Source organism: Lithobates pipiens, unplaced genomic scaffold, assembly GCF_037356315.1.
Source record: "Lithobates pipiens isolate NorthernLeopardFrog02 unplaced genomic scaffold, aLitPip1_a1.2 Scaffold_13, whole genome shotgun sequence".
Taxonomy (NCBI): domain Eukaryota; kingdom Metazoa; phylum Chordata; class Amphibia; order Anura; family Ranidae; genus Lithobates; species Lithobates pipiens.
The window spans coordinates 171,881,949-171,905,528 of record NW_027507718.1 but is presented as its reverse complement, the minus strand read 5'-3'; the positions used below and the strand labels follow the sequence as shown (position 1 = coordinate 171,905,528).

The following is a 23,580-nucleotide window of genomic DNA, read 5'->3' as shown; positions in this document are numbered from 1 at the left end:
CTCCAAAACTTCTTCTATAATTTCTCGGTTACTTGCCCAGAGCAAGCATGCAGGTAGGAACTCTCTAAAACTTTTTCTCTGACTTTCCTGATCTGTTTAAATGTTAAGAGACTTAATTATTGAACCCAGTGGATCATTTTAAAATCCATGCATCTTGCACTTTCTTAAGGCAGTTGTCAATGACAGCCTCCATGCTCCTCCTATGATAGGTTCACTTTGTGGTAGCGTTCCAGAAGGAGGAAATATACCCTTGTAGTGCTGTCCTACACTTTTCCTGAAAGCAGTTACCAGTAGGTTTAACTTGGATTTTCCTTGAGGAAACAAATAATGAAAAAAGCGCCTTTTCCTTTTGTTTTTATTCAAGTATTTACAAGCTCCATTTGAACAAGCAATTTCCATGGGGTGTGCTTACTGACACCCATTTGAAGTCTTCAGCTGTCTTTTTAAAGGCAATGTGTGGGCTTCTTGTGTGTTGCTGTAGCTGGTAAGGAGGAAGAGAGTGCCACAAGGTGAGCCTGTTCTTAGTTTGTGCACTACTTATGTATGCTTCATAGTTGGAAAGCACACTCTACAGAGATGTCTTGGGGCAGCTGCCTGGCTTCAACATGTATTTGCAAATATATACTACAAAAGCCTCTGTTTTTTTTTTTCCTACTAGAAGTGTGCTAGGGCCCCCCTTATGAAGGTATAGTGTTCAGTCCACTTTGAAGTCATTTAGTTCTTTTGAAAATACCCCTGGGCAATTCAAACGGGGCATATGATGAAAACTTGCATAAGAAGAGGTTAGCTTGATTGAAAACTCAGTAGGTCCAAAAACAGCAGATTAATTCATATTCAAATCCACACTTTTCTTGGAAAAGTTAATTTTTGTCCCACCACCTCAGACTACTATGTCCCTACCGTGTCCTGACATGATGGCAGCTAGTGGGGTTAACCACAATGCCCCGTGAGAACTAGGTATACAACACATAGAAGTGCTAATGGCGCTTGTAGCACTTCAAGAAAGTGGAGATTTGACTCATTGCTTCCATGAAAGGTATTTAGACTTCTTTTACATGTGATTGTGCTTTTAATTTTTTTTTTTAATTTTTTTTTTTTTTTGTAACAGGGTAGCTTTATGTGCTACTAGGTAATTGGGAAATTTTAAAGTGGATGGAAACCCACTCTCATCCTTTCTAAACTACTGTAATATTGGTTATCTAGAAGGATATACATGCCTCCTGCATGTATACTTATCTGTTGAATATCTCCCCTCTGTCTGCTATGAGACCCAAAAAACTGCAGATTCTGTGGGTGGGTCTGTTTTCCAGGGCTCAGTGGGTGGAGTTGTGATGTCAGTAGACTTCCGCCCACCTCTACACTCCCCTTATCAACATGCATTTTCTCCTGTGTATTTCTTACACTGAACTTCTGCTATGATCTCAAACATCCAGTCAAAACCCAGAAAAGTCCCTACATGACTTCAGCATGCCAAATCATGCTGAGGTGTGGAACAGCTAATCCTCGCAGAGCAGCCTAAGAAAGGCGATGGGAGGGAGTTAAAAAATAATGCATGTCTCTTAGGCTAGTGCATGAGATATGTAAATCCCCTGTCACTCACAGCAAGGGGGAGGATGTGATGGGAAGATTTTCTGTTTATCAAGATTTATCTCACTGAACAATAAAAGAGGATTGCTCAGAGCTGGATTAACGCTTTGTGGCAAGACTGGGCTCAAATCATAGGGAATCTTATACTCTACATTATGACATCCAAAAATAAAAAAACTTTTTCGGGTTTACATCCACTTTAATGTTCATTCTTCTTCTTAATCTACTTCCTCTTACAGCTGTCCACTAGTCAAAAATGTGTGTAATAGAACATTCCTGTGTTTTATTTAATTTCTACAAGCTCCCAAGGGCTTGAATAAGAGAACCATGAGCTCAGCATTTGTATAGTCCGCTGACTGCCCATTGAACAGTAAACAGAATTGTAACTGTGGGAAATTTCCGGCATTGTTTCTTTGCTAAAAGGATTACTGTGAGATCTATAGGGTAATGGTTCTATTCTGTATTTTTGTGATGTGCACAATTACTGCCCTGGTTTTGCATTGTGTCCTTATATTACCCAAAAAATGTGTTTGTTTATTGTTGCAGTTGAGAGGAGTATGCTGGATTTCCTTCAGCATGTGTCCACAAACAAAGATGTCCGGACCGCAAGTACTGAGGCCGATAAACAATTGTCTGAATTTGACGTAGAGAAAAGTATGAGGGAAGACGTCTATAAAAGACTTGAGCATTTGAAGGTTAGACCAGCAAAATCAATGAACTCCTCTTGACCCCTCTCACTTATGGTTTGGTTTCTGTAGATCTCAGATTTTTTATGAAGCTCTTTCATAACTTTGTTTTACACCATCTCTGTAATGCCGTTAAGGGAGAAAACATTAACACAACCAAATTTTTCTTTTTTTCTTGTTTATAAAGAAAACCATTACATCGGGGATATCAGCGGGACAGGGAAGGTAAAAGAGGGAGAGGAGTGTGCCTATATATCAAGAATGATATATGGGTGGAGAAGAGGAATGACATCAGCGATGGGGCAAAGGGGGAGGTGGAATATGTGTGGGTGGAACTTCAAAGGCAAGAAGCAAGTGGGAAATGAATAGTGGAGGTATGTTACAGGCCCCCCAACCTAAAGGAAGAGGAGAAGCGGGATTTCCTTTCACAGCTAGAATTAGCGTTGAGGCAGGGAAATGTAATTTTAATGGGGGACTTTAACTATGCCGAGATTGACTGGGCAGCAGGGACAGCTCACTCAATAAAGGCCGATCATTTCCTAAATGTCCTACAGGACAACTTTCTGTCCCAATTTGTGGATTCCCGACTAGAAATTATGCATTACTAGATAAGAGATATGTAAATACGGGACAACTTGCGATCTAGCGATCACAGGATGATCACTTTTAGCATAAATCATCGGAAAAGGAGGCTTGAGCGTAGTACACGAACACTAAATTTCAGGCAAGCTAGTTTTTCAAAACTGCGCTCAATAATACAAGATATTAAATGGGACCAAACCTTTAGATACATTAAACACAAAAGATAAATGGCAGCGCTTTAGGAACATATTAATTAAAGGTATCGCCAAATGCATTCCAATGGGCAATAAATATAGAAGAACAAAGGTTAAACCTGGGTGGCTAAACTGTAATGTAAAAGGTATTAATTAAAGACAAAAAAAATGGCCTTTAAAAAATATAAAGCGGTGGGGTCATTGTCAACATTCCAACACTAAATGGAATGCAACAAGAAGTGTAAGAATGCAATCAGGGTGGCTAAAATAGAGCAGGAGAGACACATAGTGGAGGAGAGTATAAAAATCCCAAGAAATTCTTTAAATCTATGAACAGTAAAAAAGGTGAGGTCAGAGCACATTGGCCCAATAAAGGGGGATGAGGAGAATTTGGTTACACATGACAAAGAAAAGGCAACTGTACTAAATACTTTCTTCTCAGTTTTTACACAGGAAAAGAAAGGGTATAACAACCATGACTGTTTGGTTAGGAAAAGGTCACAGGATACAACCTTTTGACTTACAGAAGTCAGTGTCCAGAAAAGACTAGAAAAACTTAACACAAACAAATCACCAGGACCTGATGGCTTGCACCCAAGAATCTTAAAGGAACTCAGTCAGGTTCTAGCCAGACCATTATTCCTAATCTTTATAGACAGCATACTGACAGGAATGGTACCAGCTGATTGGCGAAAAGCCCATTTAATACCAGTATTTAAAAAGATAATTGTGTTTTCGCCATATCAAAACAATGTAGCGTGTTGCAGCATCCCTGTACATGGAAAGAAAGGTTTACCCCCTAAACAATACTACAAAAGTGAGATAAAATGCTAATGTTTATTGAAAAAGAGATAAAAAAAATCAATCACACATGATGATTAGTGTAAAAAACAACCCGGTAACCGAAGAGTGTTCTCGGACATTGGAGACAATTATTCAGACCTATATGTACAATTTTATATTCATGATTCTTAGAAACTGTGTGTGTCCCAGAAGACAATATGACCATTCACAAAGCGCTGCGCGACTCGCACATGCGCAGTAGGAAACCGGGAGTGAAGCCGCAAGGCTCCACAGGCAGTTTCCCTTAGTTAGAATGGTGGCGCCTGCACCCGATCCGATGGACGGATCGGCCTCAGGGGGGCCGACATTGCAGGCTCTCTGGACAGGTAAATGTCCTTTATTAAGTCAGCAGCTACAGTGTTTATAGTGTTTAGTTCCACTTAAACCTGTTAGCAGATCGGCCTCTACAAATTCAGCAGCGCCTTTAAAAAAAAAAAAAAAAAAAAAGGGCAAAAAAATGTAGAACAATTTGAGAATGTGCAAAGCAGGGTGAAAACAGTGTATTACTGGATAGACCGTTATTTTGTAATGTTTTAGCTATACCTGAAAAAGGGGCCAACCTGAAGTGATCTAGCAAGACTTAATTTTCTGACTAAAGTTCCACTTTAATCTGTGAAGAATTTAACATTTAATCCTTGAATTCTGTGCCATGTATTCAATATGCCCTGTGAGTAGGCACTGAGCTTGCTTTCTGAATTGCAGCAGTGCTGAGAGAAGTTGCGGGAGGCAGAATCGGTATAGGAACCACTGCTTGCAAGCAGCATGGTACCTTGAGACATGTAGTCTTTAGAAATCAAAAAGTAAACCGCAGAGGTGAAGCTGCAAAGCATGCAGGGAATACAAGTAGTAGAAAGAGATGACCAACAGACAGGCAGTATTATCATTACAACATCAAAGGAGATAGTTTCAAGTACGCTTACACTGGATGTACAATGTTGATGTTGAAAGGGTGTCAGGTAAAGGAAATGTATGGTCAAACACTTCCCAGCTCTTCTGCATTAAAGATTATATTCTTATATTTTCTGCATTTTTGAAGTGGGCATATATCTGCTTCAATTGATTTTTTATTTATTTTTTGCTAAAGAGTGACATCTATGGATTCACATATGGACTAAAATGATTTGCTCTTTGTAACTCTTGTGTGTTTACATTTATTGCAGTCAGTGCTACCTCCTGATTCCTTGAAACCCGAGGCAGAAAGGCTTTTGGAAAGGTTGATTAAACTGGGTCAGAGAAATGGTCTAAATCTTTCATCTGAACTGCAACAGGTAAGTAAGTGAACAGCTTATGTACTGTAGAATTGGTGCATACCTGTTACAAGCCTGAGCATTTCAAAATTAGTTGAGCATATGGTGAAAAGTAGTACTGTGCAAATATTTTTAGCACATGGGGGAATGAATTGCTCCATTAATTGTTAATTTTATTTGATCGATCTAAATTATTTTGATTGAGGATGATCCGCGGATTTGAGCTCCGCGGTCTCGCCCATAGGAAAGGCCGCGGCTCCGGCCTAGCTCCGGAGCGGCGGCCATCTTGGTTCACCCGGCGGTGTCCTAGTGGCGGCACGATGATGTCATCATCACCCGCCTGCTTGTGCCATCTACTCTGCCATTCCGGACAGAGCCGACAACTGGATATGTGAATAATATTACATTATGGGGGCAGATGTGGATATTACAGTATGGGGGATATGTGGATATTTTCTTAAAGTTTCATAATTTTTTTTTTTTTAAAACTGTATGTGCGTTATAATTAATTGATTAATCGAACAGGAGAATTTTAATCAGTAACAGCCCTAATAAACGCTTTAATAAATAATGCCATTAATATTTTTATTAACCAATAAACATCCTAAAACGTGATTTAAAGAGAAAAAATATACATAAAATCATATTTGTTGTGTCCACAGTTTTTGGTTTTAGTACAATTGCTTTTTTACGTACACTTGCATGTAGTTTCTAAGGGTACTGGATTGTTCTAAGCATCCTGAAGAACTTGCCGCAGTTAATGTTTTGGCTGTCTTACTTCCTTCTGTCTCTGCAAAGTAATCCAAAACTAGCTTGATGATATTAAGATCAGGGCTCTGTGGTGGCCAAACCATCTGCTGCACAATTGCTTGTTCTTTATTTCATTGCAGATGCTTCTTTATGATTTGGTAACGTATTTTAGGGCCATGTTGCAGAATAAAGTTAGGACCGACCAGACTCTTTCCTGATAGTATTAGATAATGTTTATATACACATACATACATAAAGGTGGTGAACAGCACATTGACAATCTCCAAGGGCAGTGCAATCAGACCATCCCAACAGTATGTGTGTGTGTGTGTGTGTGTGTGTGTGTGTGTGTGTGTATATATTATATAACCTCACAAAAGTGAGTACACCCCTCACATTTTTGTAAATATTTTATTATATCTTTTCATGTGACAACACTGAAGAAAAGACACTTTGCTACAATGTAAAGTAGTGGGTGTATAGGGGGGTGTGGCCGGATGGAGATGGGCGTGAGTGAGTGAGTAGGAGTGCGAGTGTGTCCGAGCTCCTAGCCTCCGCCCTGCGATGCGAGGAACGCAGCCCGCTGGTGGATACAGCTGCTGCTCCCTGGCTCCCTCTATCGTAGCTCCGTAATGAACGCTTGACTTGGAGCGTGCGTTATCACGACGGCTGCCCAGCACTGACGGAGATCGTTGAAAGAACCCGAGGAGGACTCCGCGCTAGGTTTCGCTACTGCGGGAGCCCGGTGGGAGATCCGGTCGGAGATCCGAGGATAGACGAACGCTTACAACGCCGCACGAGGACACGCGGAGAGAGCCCTACGATCGCCTCGGACGAGCAAACCTCCCGGCGACATCCGCCAGCTCTATGGATGAAAAAACCCTGGTTGCAGAGTGGTGAGAAACGCTATATAATCTAGCGGGACGAAAGTTAAGAACCTGTGTAGCAGAGACTTGGTTACTTCTGAATGTTTGCCTCTCCCTATCTGTTCTACTTCTGATAATCGCTGGCCGAAGCATGTTTACCCCATAAATATAATTAACGTAGGATTCAGGTGCCGCGCGCTTGGTGAATTGGCTGGCCCCCCTCAAGGTCCTTTCGCTAAAAAATCGGGCCTTTTTGCTGGGAGAATTGATTTAGCGATACAAACTGCTATATTACTACCTTCCGCTGGTTTGGTGACTCCTCCACGTGGACTTTACCATGCTTAGCAAAAGAGCGGTAGAAGATATATCCCATGGAGAGGGAAATCAAAAAACGCGTGCTGCCAAAGAAAAGCTAAATCAAGCCTCTGCGGCCTTGAAACTCGAGCTCTTTGCACATGTAACTTCCCCAGGCAGGAAAGTTCAACACCATCCACCAGGTCAATTTAAAACGCAGGGGCCAGTGGGGGACAGAAGGAGTACAGGTCGCCCTTCACTGGATCCTGGTACCCCACTGCCGGGAGGCGGGGTAGGCGAGCCATCCCTGGAGGACAGTAGTACGGCCCAAAAACCCGGGGGGGGGTGGGGAACCGACTTTACGAGAGATACTGCTGGCGGTTAATGATTGTAAGAATTCTATTTCTGGGCTGGACAGCCAACTGAGTAATATTCAAAATGAACTGCACGCTATGAGTCAACTATTAAGCAATACCATCGACAGAATAGACGCCCTAGAGGGAAGATTAAGCACGGTGGAAGATGAATTATCCCCCCTCCAGGAAAAAATAGCTATACTTCAGAAACAAATTGTCGCACAGGCATCCAAAATTGATGACATGGACAATAAGAACCGCAGGAACAATGTTCGACTAATTGGCTTGCCAGAGGGAAGCGAGGGCCCTGACCCCGTAATTTTTTGGGAAAATTGGTTTAAGGAATTACTGGGAGATGTCTCCTTCTCCTCGCCCTCTAGCATCGAAAGAGCCTACAGAGTTCCTCCTAGATCCCACCTATCAGAGGGACGCTGTAGGCCAATGATATTGAAATTTATTAATTATAACGATCGAGTGATTTTGATGCGGAGGGTTAGGGGATTGGGAGACATCTTCTACAAGGAGACTAGGGTGTCATTCTATCCAGATTTTTCACCGGACTTGCAGAAACAGAGAGCGGAGTTTATTCCTGTTAAACGCACCCTGAAATCGCATAAGATAATGTATGCCCTATTGTATCCAGCCCGACTCCGAGTGTCTGCTTTGGGCTCAACAATTTTTTTCAACTCCCCGCAGGAGGCCGTGAACTGGCTGGAGGAACACAAAGAGGCCCTTTAATGATACTTAGAGTCGGCCTGTATTAGCTTTTTCCTTATTTTTTTTTTTTGGTTGTTGGGGGGGGGGGGTTGGGGGGGGGAGGGGGGAGGTTGTTTTTTCTGGAGAGGCGGGAAGAGGGGGGTGTGGGGGTTGGGGGGGGGGGGCTGCAAGGGGGAATGTAATTTTTTGTATGTGTATCTTTGAAAATAATTTTGTTTATGTACCCATCTCGCTGAAGGATTGGGGAGCCTTAATGCTACAGCTGGTTGCTTTGGTGAGATGGGCAAAACGATATGATAAATTGATTAGGAATGGGGTAAAATACTATGGAGTATAGAGCACTGCGATATCACAAGGTAAATTAACAGCCTATATAATTTTATATTAGAAGCAGTAAACGAGGTGTCATGGAAGAGTTGGGAGGGGGGGGCTGAGGGAGGGGGAGGAGAAAAAAGGAAGAGGATACATTCACCTTTTTTTTATTTATTTATTTATTTTTTTGCACTACGAGTAATCGAGCACTATAATATGAGTTTTATTGTGTATAAAGATACGGTTATAGGCACGGTGGGAAGGTGGGGGTGTGGGGGTTGGAGGGGGGGTTGTATGAGAGAATATAATTTTATGTAGGTATGCTATTGGAAATAATTTTATTTGTGAACCCATCTTGGTAAAGGGACAGGGGGTTAAATTGTCGCTGCCCGCTGCTTGGGCAAGGTGGGGAAAATGAAATGATTAAAGTTGGGGTATAGTACTATGGATATAGAACACTGCGATGCCATATGGCGAAAAAATAGCACACACAATTCTACACTAGAAGGGGTAATGAGACTTTATAGTTGAGTTGGGAGTGTGGGATTTGGGGGGGCGGGTTGGGGGGGGGGCGGGATCTATATATAAGCTTCTTTTCTCTTTCTCTTTTCTTTTTTTTTTTTTTTTCTTTTTTTTATTATTTATTTATTTCCGGTAGGGCATGATGGGTGCTATGGAGGGATTATGATCCCACCCTATAAGAATTTTGATGGGGAGTGATAAGATCACGTGGGGGGATGGTGAGCTCGGACACTTTTGAATGGGGTATGATTATACCGGCTACAATTGAGACCCCTAAGGGTGGCTCGGATGGGCAGGGTTGGGTGGGGGGTGGGAGGGAGGGGAGTCTTCGAACACACGCTGTGAGTAACGGCGCGACGATGAGGGGCAGGTTGAGAAGGGGAGTGGCGACGGGGAGAGGAAGCGGTTCCCTCTCCCCTTACCCCCTCCCCTCCATGGGCATATTAACCACTGGAGTCGATGAGTGGGAGGAATATCATTGGAGTCGATGGGTAGGTGGAATATAACCTCGTGGAACGTGAGGGGCTTGGGAGACCCTAAGAAACGGAGGTCTGTGATGTTGGAGCTGGAAGGAAGAGGACCTGGTTTGCTCTTTCTGCAGGAAACCCATCTGACTCCAACTACGGCCCCTCTGCTCCATGATCGGAAATTCCAGGCATACTACCACTCCTTTTATTCATCGTACTCCCGCGGCGTGAGCGTGTTGGTATGGAAGGGCACAGATTTTTTATGTAAAGAGTCCCAGATAGATGGGGAGGGGAGATTTGTTTTCTTGCACTGCCAGGTGGCTGGGCAAGAATGTATTCTAGCAAATATCTATATACCCCCTCCTTTCAAATTGGAGGTTATGGATAAATTTCTCATGTTCAGCCTGGACAAAATGGGTGTCCCATGGATAATTGCTGGGGATTTCAATGAAACTATAGATAAACGCCTAGATAGATTCCCTTGTCCAACTGGGAATAGAACAGGTCGATTACACGAACTTCTTATGGAAGTTGGTTTAAGAGACATCTGGCGTATGCGACACCCCCAGGATAGGCAGTATTCCTGTTTCTCTAGTACCCATCAGACGCTATCAAGAATAGATATGGGCTTGGGGAACAATGAGGCAGTGGGAGTGGTGGTAGACATAGAATACGGGGTACGGGGGATCTCAGACCACTCCCCTTTGGCTATAACTTTGAACACGGGAGAGTGCTCCCCACTGAGAGAGTGGAGAATAAACCCCGCTTGGCTGGAACTAATTGATAGATCCAACCTTTTAGGAGATCAAATAGGGGAATTTCTCCAGACTAACAGGGGGACAGCGGCATCTGGAGTGGTTTGGGATTCCCTAAAAGCCTTTCTTAGAGGAACACTCATACAGAATATTGCAATTATAAAACGGGAATCCCGAGACCAAGAGGGGAAAATTCGAAATGATGTTATTCAGGCTGAGAGAGAGTTTGTGGAGGATCCATCGCCGGGGAAACAACAGACTTGGGAGGATAACCAACAGATATATAAAATGGCACTTCTAAAAAGGGTAGAAAATCAACGTATTTTCCAACGCCAATATTATTTTGGCGAAGGGGAGAAGGTGGGTCGAGTTCTTTCTTTATTGACTCGTACCAATAGCCCCCCCACAGGAATACAGGCAATTAAAACACAGAAGGGTGACCTTGTCTCTAGGCCCTCCGAGGTTATGAAGGTGCTGGGTGATTATTACAGAACCTTATATAAATCAACCACACAGGGTCGGGAGGCTCTGGACACTAACTTTTTGCAGCAAACAGATATTCCCGTGCTTTCAGACCAGGATAAATTGAATCTAGATCTACCACTTACTTTGGAAGAACTAAAAGGTGCAATGAATAGTATGCCCAATTGTAAATCTCCTGGTCCTGATGGCCTTCCAGTGGAAATTTATAAGCGATACAGCGAACAGCTGATCCCGGCACTACTGGAAACGTTAAACTATGCACTAGAGGCGGGGGAACTCCCCGCTTCAATGCGTGAGGCTAATATCACCTTAATTCTTAAAGAGGGGAAGGACCAACATGAGGTCTCGTCATATCGGCCGATATCTCTGCTATGCTCAGATATAAAAATTCTAGCCAAGGCCCTAGCAATTCGGTTAAATAGTTGTATACATAAATTAATACATCCAGACCAGTCCGGGTTTGTCCCAGGCAGAACAACTAATACTAATATTAGAAGGGTTTTTCTAAACTTACAAATACCTAGAGATAGCGATAACCCAGGTGCCATACTAGCGTTGGATGCCACCAAGGCTTTCGACAGCCTGGAGTGGGACTACCTCTGGGGCGTATTAGAACGCTTCGGCTTTGGCCCCCAATTTATCCAGTGGGTAAAACTACTATACAGGGGACCCAGGGCCAAGATTAAAATGGGGACCCTATTTTCTGAAGTGTTCTACCTAGAAAGGGGTACGAGACAGGGATGCCCGCTGTCTCCCCTCCTGTTCGTGCTAGCTATGGAACCCCTGGCTGTGATGGTGAGATCACGCTCGGACATCCGGGGATTCCGGCGCGGACTAGAGGAGGAGAAGCTGGCTTTGTTTGCAGATGACGTCTTGTTTTTCCTTGACGATGTGCGCTTCACTCTGATTAGGGTAGTACGGCTGATGGATGAATTTGGGCAGCAATCAGGCTTGGTCATCAATTGGAGTAAATCAGCCCTTATGCCACTATCGGAGTTTGAAGACCAAACATCGCCTATAGTTGAGGGACTAGAAGTGGTACCCAAGCTGAAATACTTGGGTGTCTGGATTCCCAGAGAGATAGACCGGTATGTTGAGGAGAATCTGGTACCATTATTGGCAAAGCTAAAACAGAAGGTTAATAGCTGGTGTCGCCTTCCCCTGTCGGTGGCGGGGCGTTGTAATTTAGTAAAAATTATTTGGCAGCCACAGATCCTATATATCCTCCATAATTCCCCAGTCTGGATTAACCAGAAATGGTTTAACAGACTGGAGGGATTAATTCGAGAATTAATATGGAAAAAGAGACAGCCTCGGATTCGGCTGCGGACGCTGCAGCTCCCTGTGGAAAAGGGAGGAGTAGCGTTGCCACATTTAAGAACATACTTTCTATCAGCCCAGCTCCAGCATTTGACTGGGGCTGGACTGGAAGAGGGTGGCTGCCCAAATCACAAATTGATGATTAATAATGCATATCATAGAACTTTAGTTGAAGTCCTGGAGGCTAACTCATTTGCTTGTAAATGCCCCACCAATGCCTTGGCGAGGAAAGTATGGCAGATAGCTAAGCAACTCTTGGCTTATGGGGGGGTAACTGAGTATACCCCCCTATGGAACAACGGAGAACTGGCCGAATTAAACTGTATAGCCCGGTCCCTGGAGTGGGAGAGGAGGGGGATTAGAAGACTGGTGCATCTCTATCAGGGGAACACTATGAAATCTTTCGAAGACCTTCGCCAGGAATTCGGCATCTCCAATAAAACATTTTATATATATTTGCAAGTGAGGCATGGGATACATTCACAGTATGGCACACTTATTATTGAGAGGACAAAGAACCCCCTGTTACAGAGATTCCTTGAGCAAGGACAAACAAAGGGCCAGATCTCTAGCCTATATACAAAACTCAGGGATAAAGTTTTGAATGGAGAAGGACCGGATAAGAGCAGGAGGGGATGGGAGGAAGACCTGGGACCAATTGAGCAGGAACAATGGGACGAGATCCTAGCACAGGGGAACTTGGTGTCTATCTCCCCATCGCAGCATATGTCCCACAAGCTCTTCCTATATAGGGCATACTATACCCCCAAAAAAATGCGGAGGATAAGTAGAAAGTCTAACGGGGAGTGCCCTAGATGTAGAGCACCAGGAGATCTGCTCCATATGGTATGGAAGTGCCCAAAACTATATCGGTACTGGATAGAAATTGTGCACAGAATTAATAGAATTTTTAACATCACCTTAGAACCTGAAGCTAGGACTTGTCTATTAGGGATTATGGAAAGGGGTGGAATTTCTGCTGTAACAAAAATATCTATATTAAGATGCCTGTACCAGGACAGACGCTTAATTGCGATGAATTGGCAGGCAAAGAATCCTCCAGCACTGCAAGCATGGATAAATGCCATCAATTCTATAATTTGGTGCGAACGGGCAATGTATATTAGACAAAATAACCTTAAAAAATTCAAGCTGCTATGGAATCCATGGTTGAGGGACATCGGCTTCCCCCTAGATGAGATAGTGGAGGATGGGATCTAGAGCGCACCTATTGGTCTCAGGTCGGGGGCGGTCTGGGAGCCTACTGGAAGCTCCTTATTTCTGTCCCTGAATGGATTCGCCACTCCGTTATTGGTTAGCCAAATAAGCTTGTTTGGATTTAGCAGCGTGTGTTCGAAGAACAGGGGTATGGGGGGGAGGAGGGGATAGCCTTACAGGGGCGTTAGCGATAATTAGAGGGACAGATATGACTACGTCATTGGCGTTAAGTAGTATCTTTGGAAGAAAAACTCGGTATTTTTGGCTGATATGTATACCCCCTCTATGTATGGAAAACCATGTTTTACTTATGTATGTATAAGTTAAATCTCTTTTTCAATAAAAAACAATTAAATTAAAAAAGTAGTGGGTGTACAGCTGGTATAACAGTGTAAATTTGCTGTCCCCTCAAAATAACTCAACACACAGCCATTAATGTCTAAACCGCTGGCAACAAAAGTGATACACCACTAAGTGAAAATGCCCAAATTGGGCCCAAAGTGTCAATATTTTGTGTGGCCACCATTATTTTCCAGCCCTGCCTTAACCCTCTTGGGCATGGAGTTCACCAGAGCTTCACAGGTTGCCACTGGAGTCCTCTTCCACTCCTCCATGACGACATCATGGAGCTGGTGGATGATAGAGACCATGCGCTTTTCCACCTTCTGTTTGAGGATTCCCCACAGATGCTCAATAGGGTTTAAGTTTGGAGACATGCTTGGCCAGTCCATCACCTTTAACCTCGGCTTCTTTAGCAAGGCAGTGGTCTCCTCTTTTAGATGTGTTTTGGGGTCGTTATCATGTTGGAATACTGCCCTGTGGCCCAGTCTCCGAAGGGAGGTGATCATGCTCTGCTTCAGTATGTCACAGTACATGTTGACATTCATGGTTCCCTCAATGAACTGTAGCTCCCCAGTGCTGGTAGCACTCATGCAGCCCCAGACCATGACACTCCCACCACCATGCTTGACTGTAGGAAAGACACACTTGTCTTTGTACTCCTCACCTGGTTGCCACCACACACGCTTGATACCATCTTAACCAAATACGTTTATCTTGGTCTCATCAGACCACAGGACATGGTTCCAGTAGTCCATGTCCATAGTCTGCTTGTCTTCAGCAAATTTTTTGCGGCCTTTCTTGTGTATCATCTTTAGAAGAGACTTCTTTCTGGGACGACAGCCATGCAGTCCAATTTGATGCAATGTGTGGCGTATGGTCTGAGCACTGACAGGCTGACCCCCCCACCCCTCCAACCTCTGCAGCAATGCTGGCAGCAATCGTATGTCTATTTCCCAAAGACAACCTCTGGATATGATGCTGAGCACGTGCACTCAACTTCTTTGGTCGACCATGGTGAGGCCTGCTCTGAGTGGAGCCTGACCTGTTAAACTGCTGTATGGTCTTGGCCACCGTGCTGCAGCTCAGTTTCAGGGTGTTGGCAATCTTCTCATAGCCTAGGTCATATTTATGTAGAGCCACGATTTTTTTTTTTTCAGATCATCAGAGAGTTCTTTGGCATGAGGTGCCATGTTGAACTTGCAGCGACCAGTATGAGAGAGTGAGAGTGATAACACCAAATTTAACACACCTTCTCCGCATTCACACCAAGACCTTTTAACACTAACGAGTCACATGACACCGGGGAGGGAAAATGGCTAAGTGGGCCCAATTTGGACATTTTCATTTAGGGGTGCACTCACTTTTGTTGCCAGCAGTTTAGACATTAATGGCTGTGTGTTGAGTTATTTTGAGGGGACAGCAAATTTACACTGTTATACAAGCTGTATACTCACTACTTTACATTGTAACAAAGGGTCATCTCTTCAGTGTTGTCACATGAAGATACTGTAAATATATATATATACTTTCTTTTTATTTTTATTTTTTTCTGTCGTCTATGTGTACAACTATTATTTGCATTCTTTATTTACAATCTTTCACATTATACAAAAAAAAAATGGCTAAACACTGTAGCTGCTGCCTTTTAGCCACTTAAGCCCCGGAACATTTTGCTGGCCAAAGACCACACCACTTTTTGTGATTCAGCACTGCGTCGCTTTAACTGACAATTGCGCGGTCGTGCGACGTGGCTCCCAAACAAAATTTACATCCTTTTTCCTACAAAAAAAGAGCAACAATTTTGATAACAACACATTATTTTTTTAATTTTTGCTATAATAAATATCCCCAAAAAATATATAATTTTTTTTTTTTTTTTTAAGGGTGGCCCTCCACTTTAACTGGTTAAACTTTTTTCACTTACACACACAAAGTCTATTCCATTGAGATATATATTATAAAAAATTTTTTTTAAGGGATTGCTGCACAAACATTTATTAAAATAAAAGAAATACAAAAAGCAGATCAAAAGTATTCCACCCTATAGTTAGTTTCGGGCTAACTTGCTAACGCCCTTTCTCAGACAGGAACACTTCACAATTAAATAATTGCATCACCTTATTTATAACAAAATCTTAACTGGAATCAATTGCTTCAACAAGATCATCAAAAATCACATCTGTCAGGAAACTCTTCAATCAAAGTTGCATAATGAAAGGATATAGGCTGGATAAAAATTCCTAATTGCTCACATTTACATCCCTGACAGTAACCTGTGATAAAAAGACATTCACTTTTTTTCTTACATATATCGTTCAAAACAACCCATATATCAACAACCCTTCTTATCTCTAACTACTACCAACAATTCATCAGTAATAACAGAGGCATGATCTCATACAAATAAGTGTAGATCAGTTTCTAAATTTAACCCTTTAGGGTACATCGTATCTGGGGAGTATACCCACTGTACTTCTTCATTCTCAAATTTAGTTCATGATTATCCCCTCTCCTGTTACGGCTCACACATCTATAACCATACATTTAAGTTGTGAAATCGCATGACCTTTTTCAACAAATTGCCTAGCTAATGGAAATTGTGTAAGTTTATCTCTTATAGAATACTTATGACGGGCAATGCGAGCCTTCACTTTTTGTGTTGTCTCCCCACATAGAGGAGCCTGCAAGGACATTTAATCACATAAACGAAGTATGAAGATTGGCAGGTGTAATATCCTTTAACCTCCCTGGCGGTATGATTCAGTCTGGATTTAGGTGCTGAAAGCGGTACAATTATTTTGCATGGAAATTTGGCGTCTTATATTGTAGTCCTGTAATTCTTAGGAATAACTCTCTTAAATCTGTTCAAACCAGAGTCTAGCAGACATCCCAGGTATGATAAAGTTTATAATATAATAAAGAATAATAAAAATTATTCAATAATGTAATCAAATCCTAAAACACTGAAATAGGGACACTTTTTGGTTGCTATGGACAATCTCCAAATTTCAGGCAGAAAAAACAGTATTTATAATATAAAAGTGCATGCAGGGCACTGCACAGACCACTAGGGACAAAGGGGGTGTGTATTTTTTAATACAGTACTGTAATCTGTAAGATTACAGTGCTGTGTGTGTTTTGTGTTTTTTTTTTACTTTTTTGAATTTGCCGCCGTTCTCCGCTCCCGTGCACCGTAACGTCGCAGGGAACGGAGCTTGGCAGCATTCGGGCACTGTGTGAATCGAGCGGAGGACAGCTCGATCACACAGCACGGAGGACATCGCTGGATCCAGGGGACAAGGTAAGTAACTCTGCCTGTGTCCTCCCTGCATCCAGTGATGTGATCCCGAGTCTGGCTAGGGGTTGCCGCTCCTGTCAGTAAAATCCCAACCCGAGCCAGACTCGGGGTTACCGCTAGGGGGGTTAATATCAATCCTATGACCACCTATGTATTTTAGATCTGTTCCTAAGTGTCAACTCTCCCGTGTAACTAGGATTGTAAACGATTCTGAGAGGCGTCATCAGCATCTTAACGAGATGGAAGAGAGACTCGCTCAAAAGAGTTACCCTTTAGAGATGGTACAAAAAGATCCGGGCATGGCTTCCTTTGGTATTAGACCGAAAACTATTAAACACAATAGGATACCATTTGTGTCTCAAGTCCATCCCTTTTCCTTCCTTTCAGGAAACACTGGTTAATATTGGGTGAGAACTATCCCAATATTTCTGAATTTAACGTATCGCATTTCTATAAGAGATCAACTTACACAATTTCCATTAGCTAGGCACTTTGTTGAAAAAGGTAATGCGATTTCACAACTTAAATTTATGGTTATAGACGTGTGAGCCATAACAGGAGTAGGGGTAACTGAACTAAATTTGAGAAGGGAAAAAGTACAGTGGATACAATCCCTAGATAGGATGTACCTCAAAGTGTTAAACTCAGAAACTGATCTATACTTATTTGTATGCGATCTCGTCTTATACTGATGAATTGTTGGTAGTAGTTTTTTTTTAAAAGGTGTTTATTGTTTTTATGTTATAAAACATATAACATAAAAACAACAAACACATATATAATATATAACATAAACTATTGTTTTTATGTTATAAAGATGGACTGCAATTACAGATGTGTAAGGTGCACATAACAGAACAAATCACATAGTATGGAGAGTGAATCAATTTTTAACAGTCCATAAGAAACAGAAATTCCCCAACAACAAACGTACGTGCATTCATAGTTGCAACAGGACCCAATAACAGGAGAGGTCCGGGATCCCCCCCCCCCAGACACTAAATGTTTCATATAAGACAATCTGTGATTTATTAGTTTTGGCATCCTGCCAAACAGTGTTGTTGGAGTACATTAGTGGAGAACCTACTGGCTGTGAAGAAAGAACGCCCAACCCCCCCCCCCCCCCCCCCCCACCCAGAAATCCTCAGAGATATCTAGCTATAGTTGCCATATTTTGGTAAATTTCTCAGGGCATGCCCTACTCTTTTATATATCAATTTAAATTTGGGAAGGACCCCATGAACAATGCGGAAGAAGGCGTGGGTTAAAAGGGGGCCCACATCCTTCCAGTGCAACAGGATGGTTTTACATGCATAAAATAACAGTATATGTGGCAAAGTCCTGGCGTGTGTATGGGGAACGTGGTCGTTAAGAATTCCTAAAAGTCCATCTTCTGGAGTGTGAGGCATCGATAGGTGAAGTTTGTGGTTGAAAAGGGCAAATAAATCCTTCCAGACGGTTGATAGTCCAGAGCATGTCCAGAATATGTGAAAAAAAAGTCAGCAGCAATCATATGGCATCTAGCACATGCAATATCCCATCCCAGACCCATCCGAACCAGCCTAGCTGGGGTGTAGTGCAGGTGGTGTATAAACGTAACCACTTCCCACCCGGCCAATGCACATATACGGCCGTGTGGGAGCCATCTACTTCTGATAGGATGTTCAGGAATGTCCTTCAGAAGGAGCGGGATTGCGCGCCCGCGCAGCGGCGCGACCCCGATGTGCTCGTGTCACCCGGACACGGCGCATCTCGGATCGGCAGGAGGGCTCTGTGATTGGCCCTCCTGATCACATGACAGCCGTGTCCAGTCACGGCGGTCATGTGATGTAAACAAACAGCCGGTTGCTAGGCAATCGGCTCCTCCTCTCCTCACACAGAAGTCATCGCTGAGGAGAGGAGAGCAGATCGCTGCAAACGGCTGATGATTAGTGAGTATGAGCTGTTTTTTACAGCTTTTTACTCACTGATCATCAGTCTAGTGTAAACACAATGTCCCCACACATGTCCCCAAAACACACATGTCCCCAAAACATACATGTACCCAAATAATAAAAACACATGTCCCTAATAATAAAAACATGTCCCCCACATATGTCCCACTAAAATCACATGTCCCAATGATTATCTGCACGCATATGTACGTGATCATTTGCGTACATATGTCCGTGATCACACAAACCAATTATTATACACTTAACGGAATTTTTTTTTACCAAAAAAATGTAGCAGAATACATTTTGGCTTAAATTTATGACAAAATTTGATTCATTGGATTTCTTTTAAAATAGAAAAAAGAAAATATTGTTTTTTTTTTCCAAATTTCCGCTTTTTTTGCGCTTATATTGCAAAAAATAAAAAACGGAGTCGTGAATAAATGACACCAAAATAAAGCTCTATTTGTGCGAACAAAATGATAAAAATTTCATTTGGGTACAGTGTAGCATGACCGCGCAATTGTCACTGAAAGCGCTAGCGCGATGAAAGCTGAAAATTGGGCTGGGAAGGAAGGGGGCGAAAGTGCCCTGTATTGAAGTGGTTAAATTGTATTAGTAGGGCAGCAGTGCTAATTATATCCTGAAAACATATCTCGGTTTCTTCTTCCCAGTCCTCATCAGAATGCCCAGGCATAGACAACAGCCATTTGCGTTGAGAGTTTTTGAAAGGATCTGCTCCCACCAGCTGGAGGCGACCATAGAAGGTCGTCACCAGTTTTGCAATTTCCGGGAACGACAGGAGGTCTTCCATAGACAATTCAGTGAGCTCAATGGTCAGTGACCCAAACTGTGCCCAGGTGGTGTGCCTTAAAGCGGTTGTATACACGCTGAATTCATTTTTTATTTTTTTTTGCTCACCTGCAAAAGAAAAGGCATAATGAGCTAGTATGCACCGCATACTAGCTCATTATGAAATACCTACCTTAGAACGAGGCCCTCTGCGTTTCTTCCGGGTATCGCCGCTCTGGCGCTGTGAGTGGCTAGAGCCGCGATATCGTCACTCCCACGCATGTGTGCGGGAGACTTCTTCCCGGCAGGGTCCGGCGTCTGCCGGACTTTCAGCAGAGAATCCCCTGTGCACATGCGCCTCTGCAGTCAGCGGTGCATTGCGAGGGTAATATCTCCTAAACCGTACAGGTTTAGGAGATATTTTTTTTACCTACAGGTAAGCCTCATTATAGGCTTTCCTGTAGGTAAAAGTACCAAAATTGACTATACAACCACTTTAATAAAATATATTTGAAACATAATTTATTGTCCAGGCCATATTTAAGTCTGAGTACATCAAAGGGTAGTAAGATATTCTCCTCAACTATATAGGATAGTTGTGTAATTCCAAATCGATTCCACCGTGCCGAGTCTGGGTGGCCGAGGAGCTCAGGGAGGTTGGGGTACCCAAAGAAGACTGTGTCAGTTTTCCCTCCAGGCCATAAAGCTAACCTCCAAAAGGGGAAAATCTGGAACCACCCATTCTCCTCGATCTATAGAGTTGCCCCTTAGAGAGGCCCAAAGAGGGTCAATAAAAGTGCTGTGGCAGGAGTCTGGGGATCAGAGTGTAACCAAGCATGGACATAGGTGAGCTGGGAAGCAAGAAAATAATTTCTTAAATTTCTTAAAAAGCCAGGCCAACCACAGCATTCACCAACTGTAAGGAAGACCTGGCTATACGAGGTTGGTGGCCATTCTAGACAAATGAAGAAAGGGCGGAGTCTATTTTTGCAACAAACTTTTTAGTAAAAAAAACTGGGGCAACTCAAACACTAGAGGAATTTGGATAGAAAAATAATTTTAAATATGTTTATGCGGCCAGTTAGTTAGGGGCAATGACGACCAGGTATGGAACCTATCCATCATCTGTTTGACTATAGGAGTAACATAAAGTTCTTCGTATTTAGAGAGATCAGCATGTATTTGAATACCTAGGTATGTAAAGGAGGACCTTAATTGTATATGTGACCTTTGTGGATAATCTATGGGAAAGGGGGGCATACAAGAAAGGCCTGAGACTTTTCCCAACCTACCTGAAGCCCTGAAGCAGCACTAAACTCCTCCACAACATGCAACAATTTATTAAATGAGCTCTCTATAAGGGCATCGTCTGTGTAGAGAGAGAGAGAGAGAGAGATCTTCTCTTCTAATGGACCAGATCAGATGCTCCCTATTTCTGACGTCTGTCGCACCACCAGGGCCAGCGGCTCAATGGCCAATGCGAACAGAAGTGGAGAGAGAGGGCACTCCTGCCTGGTACCCCTCTTCAAGGAAAATAGTCTACAGATATATCCTTGTTGATACGGACTCTGGCCCTTGGGTCTGCATATAATAATTGGACCCAAAGGAATAAAGCGTGGACACATTCCCACCCATGCCATAGCTTCCCAGAAGAAGGGCCAGCACACAATGTCAAAAGCTTTTAACACCTCTAGGGATAGGACCAATCCACATTTTGCGTGTACTGAACTACGGCTATGTAAATATAATCTATGTATGTTGTCAAATGTGCTCCTGCCAGGCATAAAACTGGATTGGTCCGGCGGCATGAGGGATAGAATGACCGTCTGAAGTCTAAGGGCAAGAAATTTTTTGCTAGAATTTTCGCGTTATTTAAGAAGGATATGGGATGGTAGGACCCACACTGCAGCTTACCCTTTCCAGGTTTAGGTATGACCACTATAAGTGCTTCGTTCATGGAATCCAGAAGTTTCCCCAGCTTTAGAGAGTCTTGGAATGTCTTAAGGAGCCTAGTAGCCAGTTCATCTACGTGTGTCTGATACCATTCTGAGGAGAGGCCGTCCAGGCCTGTAGTTTTATTGGTCAGTAATAGGTGCATGGCCATAGTTATCTCCTCCAGCGTAATAGGTTTATCTAAGGAAAGCCGATGAGGGGTACTAAAGTCAAGTTATTCAAAGAACCCTAGAAAGGCTTGTTCTGAAGGGATAGATGTATTTTCATATAATGTACTATAGAAATCTGCAAAGGTTTGGTTAATAGTCAGTGCGTCAGTAGTAGTTGACCCGTCTGGGAGTTGAATTTCAGCAATCAAACTATCCCGAAGGTCTGTATGGGCAAGATACGCATGGAGCCTACCGTTTTTACCCCCATGCTCATGAGTGCGAGCAGAGAGGGATAGTTGTTGCTTCCTGGTCAAATCCACTATATAAAGCTGGAGCGCCTGATGAGCGTCCGTCAGCATACTTCTAGTCTCGGAGGAGGGGCTACCCGTATGACGGGTGCGTGCCTCCTCCAATGACTTTTGGAGATCTGTATCGTTTAATGCGTGAGATATATGAGCCCCTAACTACTGCCTTAAAGTCTTCCCAGACCGGGCCCCCAGCTGTAGAGTCAGCGTTGAAGGACCAGTAATTGGTCATGTCAGTTGGGGTGGACTGAAACGGCCTGAAACGACGGTCAGTGGCCCATAGTCAAACCCACCTGTATTATAGAGTGATCAGAGATTGTCTGGTATAAATATGCTATGGACTGGACATGGGTAAAAAGTCCCCCGTGGCTCAGGGCATAGTCTATTCTGGAGAGCATTGCATAAGATCTGGACTGGCAGGAGATCACTTTGTCATTCGGATATTTCCAGCGCTATAGGTCCACATATCCATAGGCACTGCACAACACACAAAATAATTTAGACTCCCCAAGACTGAGCGTGGGAAAGCTAGGTAAAGAGGAAAAATGCACACTGAGTTCAGAGAACACTGCAGCTGTAACTGGATGGGGGAGGTAAACCGTGAGCAAAATGGTTGCATGTAGGATAATATATTGCCCCTTTTGGATCCTGGATAACTTGGTGGCACAAGAAAGGTAACCCCTTGCAAATTAAAATTGCAACCCCCCCAGGCATAGTTAGAATAAGTAGAGTGGTAGCTATGGGCCACCCAATGTTTTTGAGGGCCAGAATTTTGGACCCCATGAGGTACAGTGCCTTGCGAAAGTATTCGGCCCCCTTGAACTTTTCAACCTTTTGCCACATTTCAGGCTTCAAACATAAAGATATAAAATTTTAATTTTTTGTGAAGAATCACCAACAAGTGGGACACAATTGTGAAGTGGAACGAAATCTATTGGATATTTTAAACTTTTTTAGCAAATAAAAAACTGAAAAGTGGATCGTGCAAAATTATTCGGCCCCTTTACTTTCAGTGCAGCAAACTCACTCCAGAAGTTCAGCGAGGATCTTTGAATGATCCAATGTTGTCCTCAATGACTGATGGTGATAAATAGAATCCACCTGTGTGTAATCAAGTCTCTGTATAAATGCACCTGCTCTGTGATAGTCTCAGGGTTCTGTTGAAAGCGCAGAGAGCATCATGAAGACCAAGGAACACACCAGGCAGGTCCGTAATACTGTTGTGGAGAAGTTTAAATTTCCCAAGCTTTAAACATCCCAAGGAGCACTGTGCAAGCGATCATTTTGAAATGGAAGGAGTATCAGACCACTGCAAATCTACCAAGACCTGGCCGTCCCTCTAAACTTTCAGCTCAGACAAGGAGAAGACTGATCAGAGATGCAGCCAAGAGGCCCATGATCACTCTGGATGAACTGCAGAGAACTACAGCTGAGGTGGGAGAGTCTGTCCATAGGACAACAATCAGTCGTACACTGCACAAATCTGGCCTTTATGGAAGAGTGGCAAGAAGAAAGCCATTTCTCAAAGATATCCATAAAAAGTCTCGTCTAAAGTTTGCCACAAGCCACCTGGGAGACACACCAAACATGTGGAAGAAGGTGCTCTGG

General features: G+C 43.1%; 1 protein-coding gene across 3 annotated transcripts in view; it reads left to right on the top strand.

Annotated features, from left to right (window-relative positions):
- Nucleotides 1-23,580, top strand: part of THOP1 (thimet oligopeptidase 1) — a 130,601-nt gene that overhangs the window by 7,093 nt on the left and 99,928 nt on the right. For all 3 annotated transcript variants that reach the window (XM_077475869.1, XM_077475870.1, XM_077475872.1), the window contains exons 3-4: nt 2,134-2,282; nt 5,053-5,160. In XM_077475869.1, the coding sequence (XP_077331995.1) occupies nt 2,134-2,282; nt 5,053-5,160 (257 nt within the window). The remainder of the gene's footprint in view (nt 1-2,133; nt 2,283-5,052; nt 5,161-23,580) is intronic.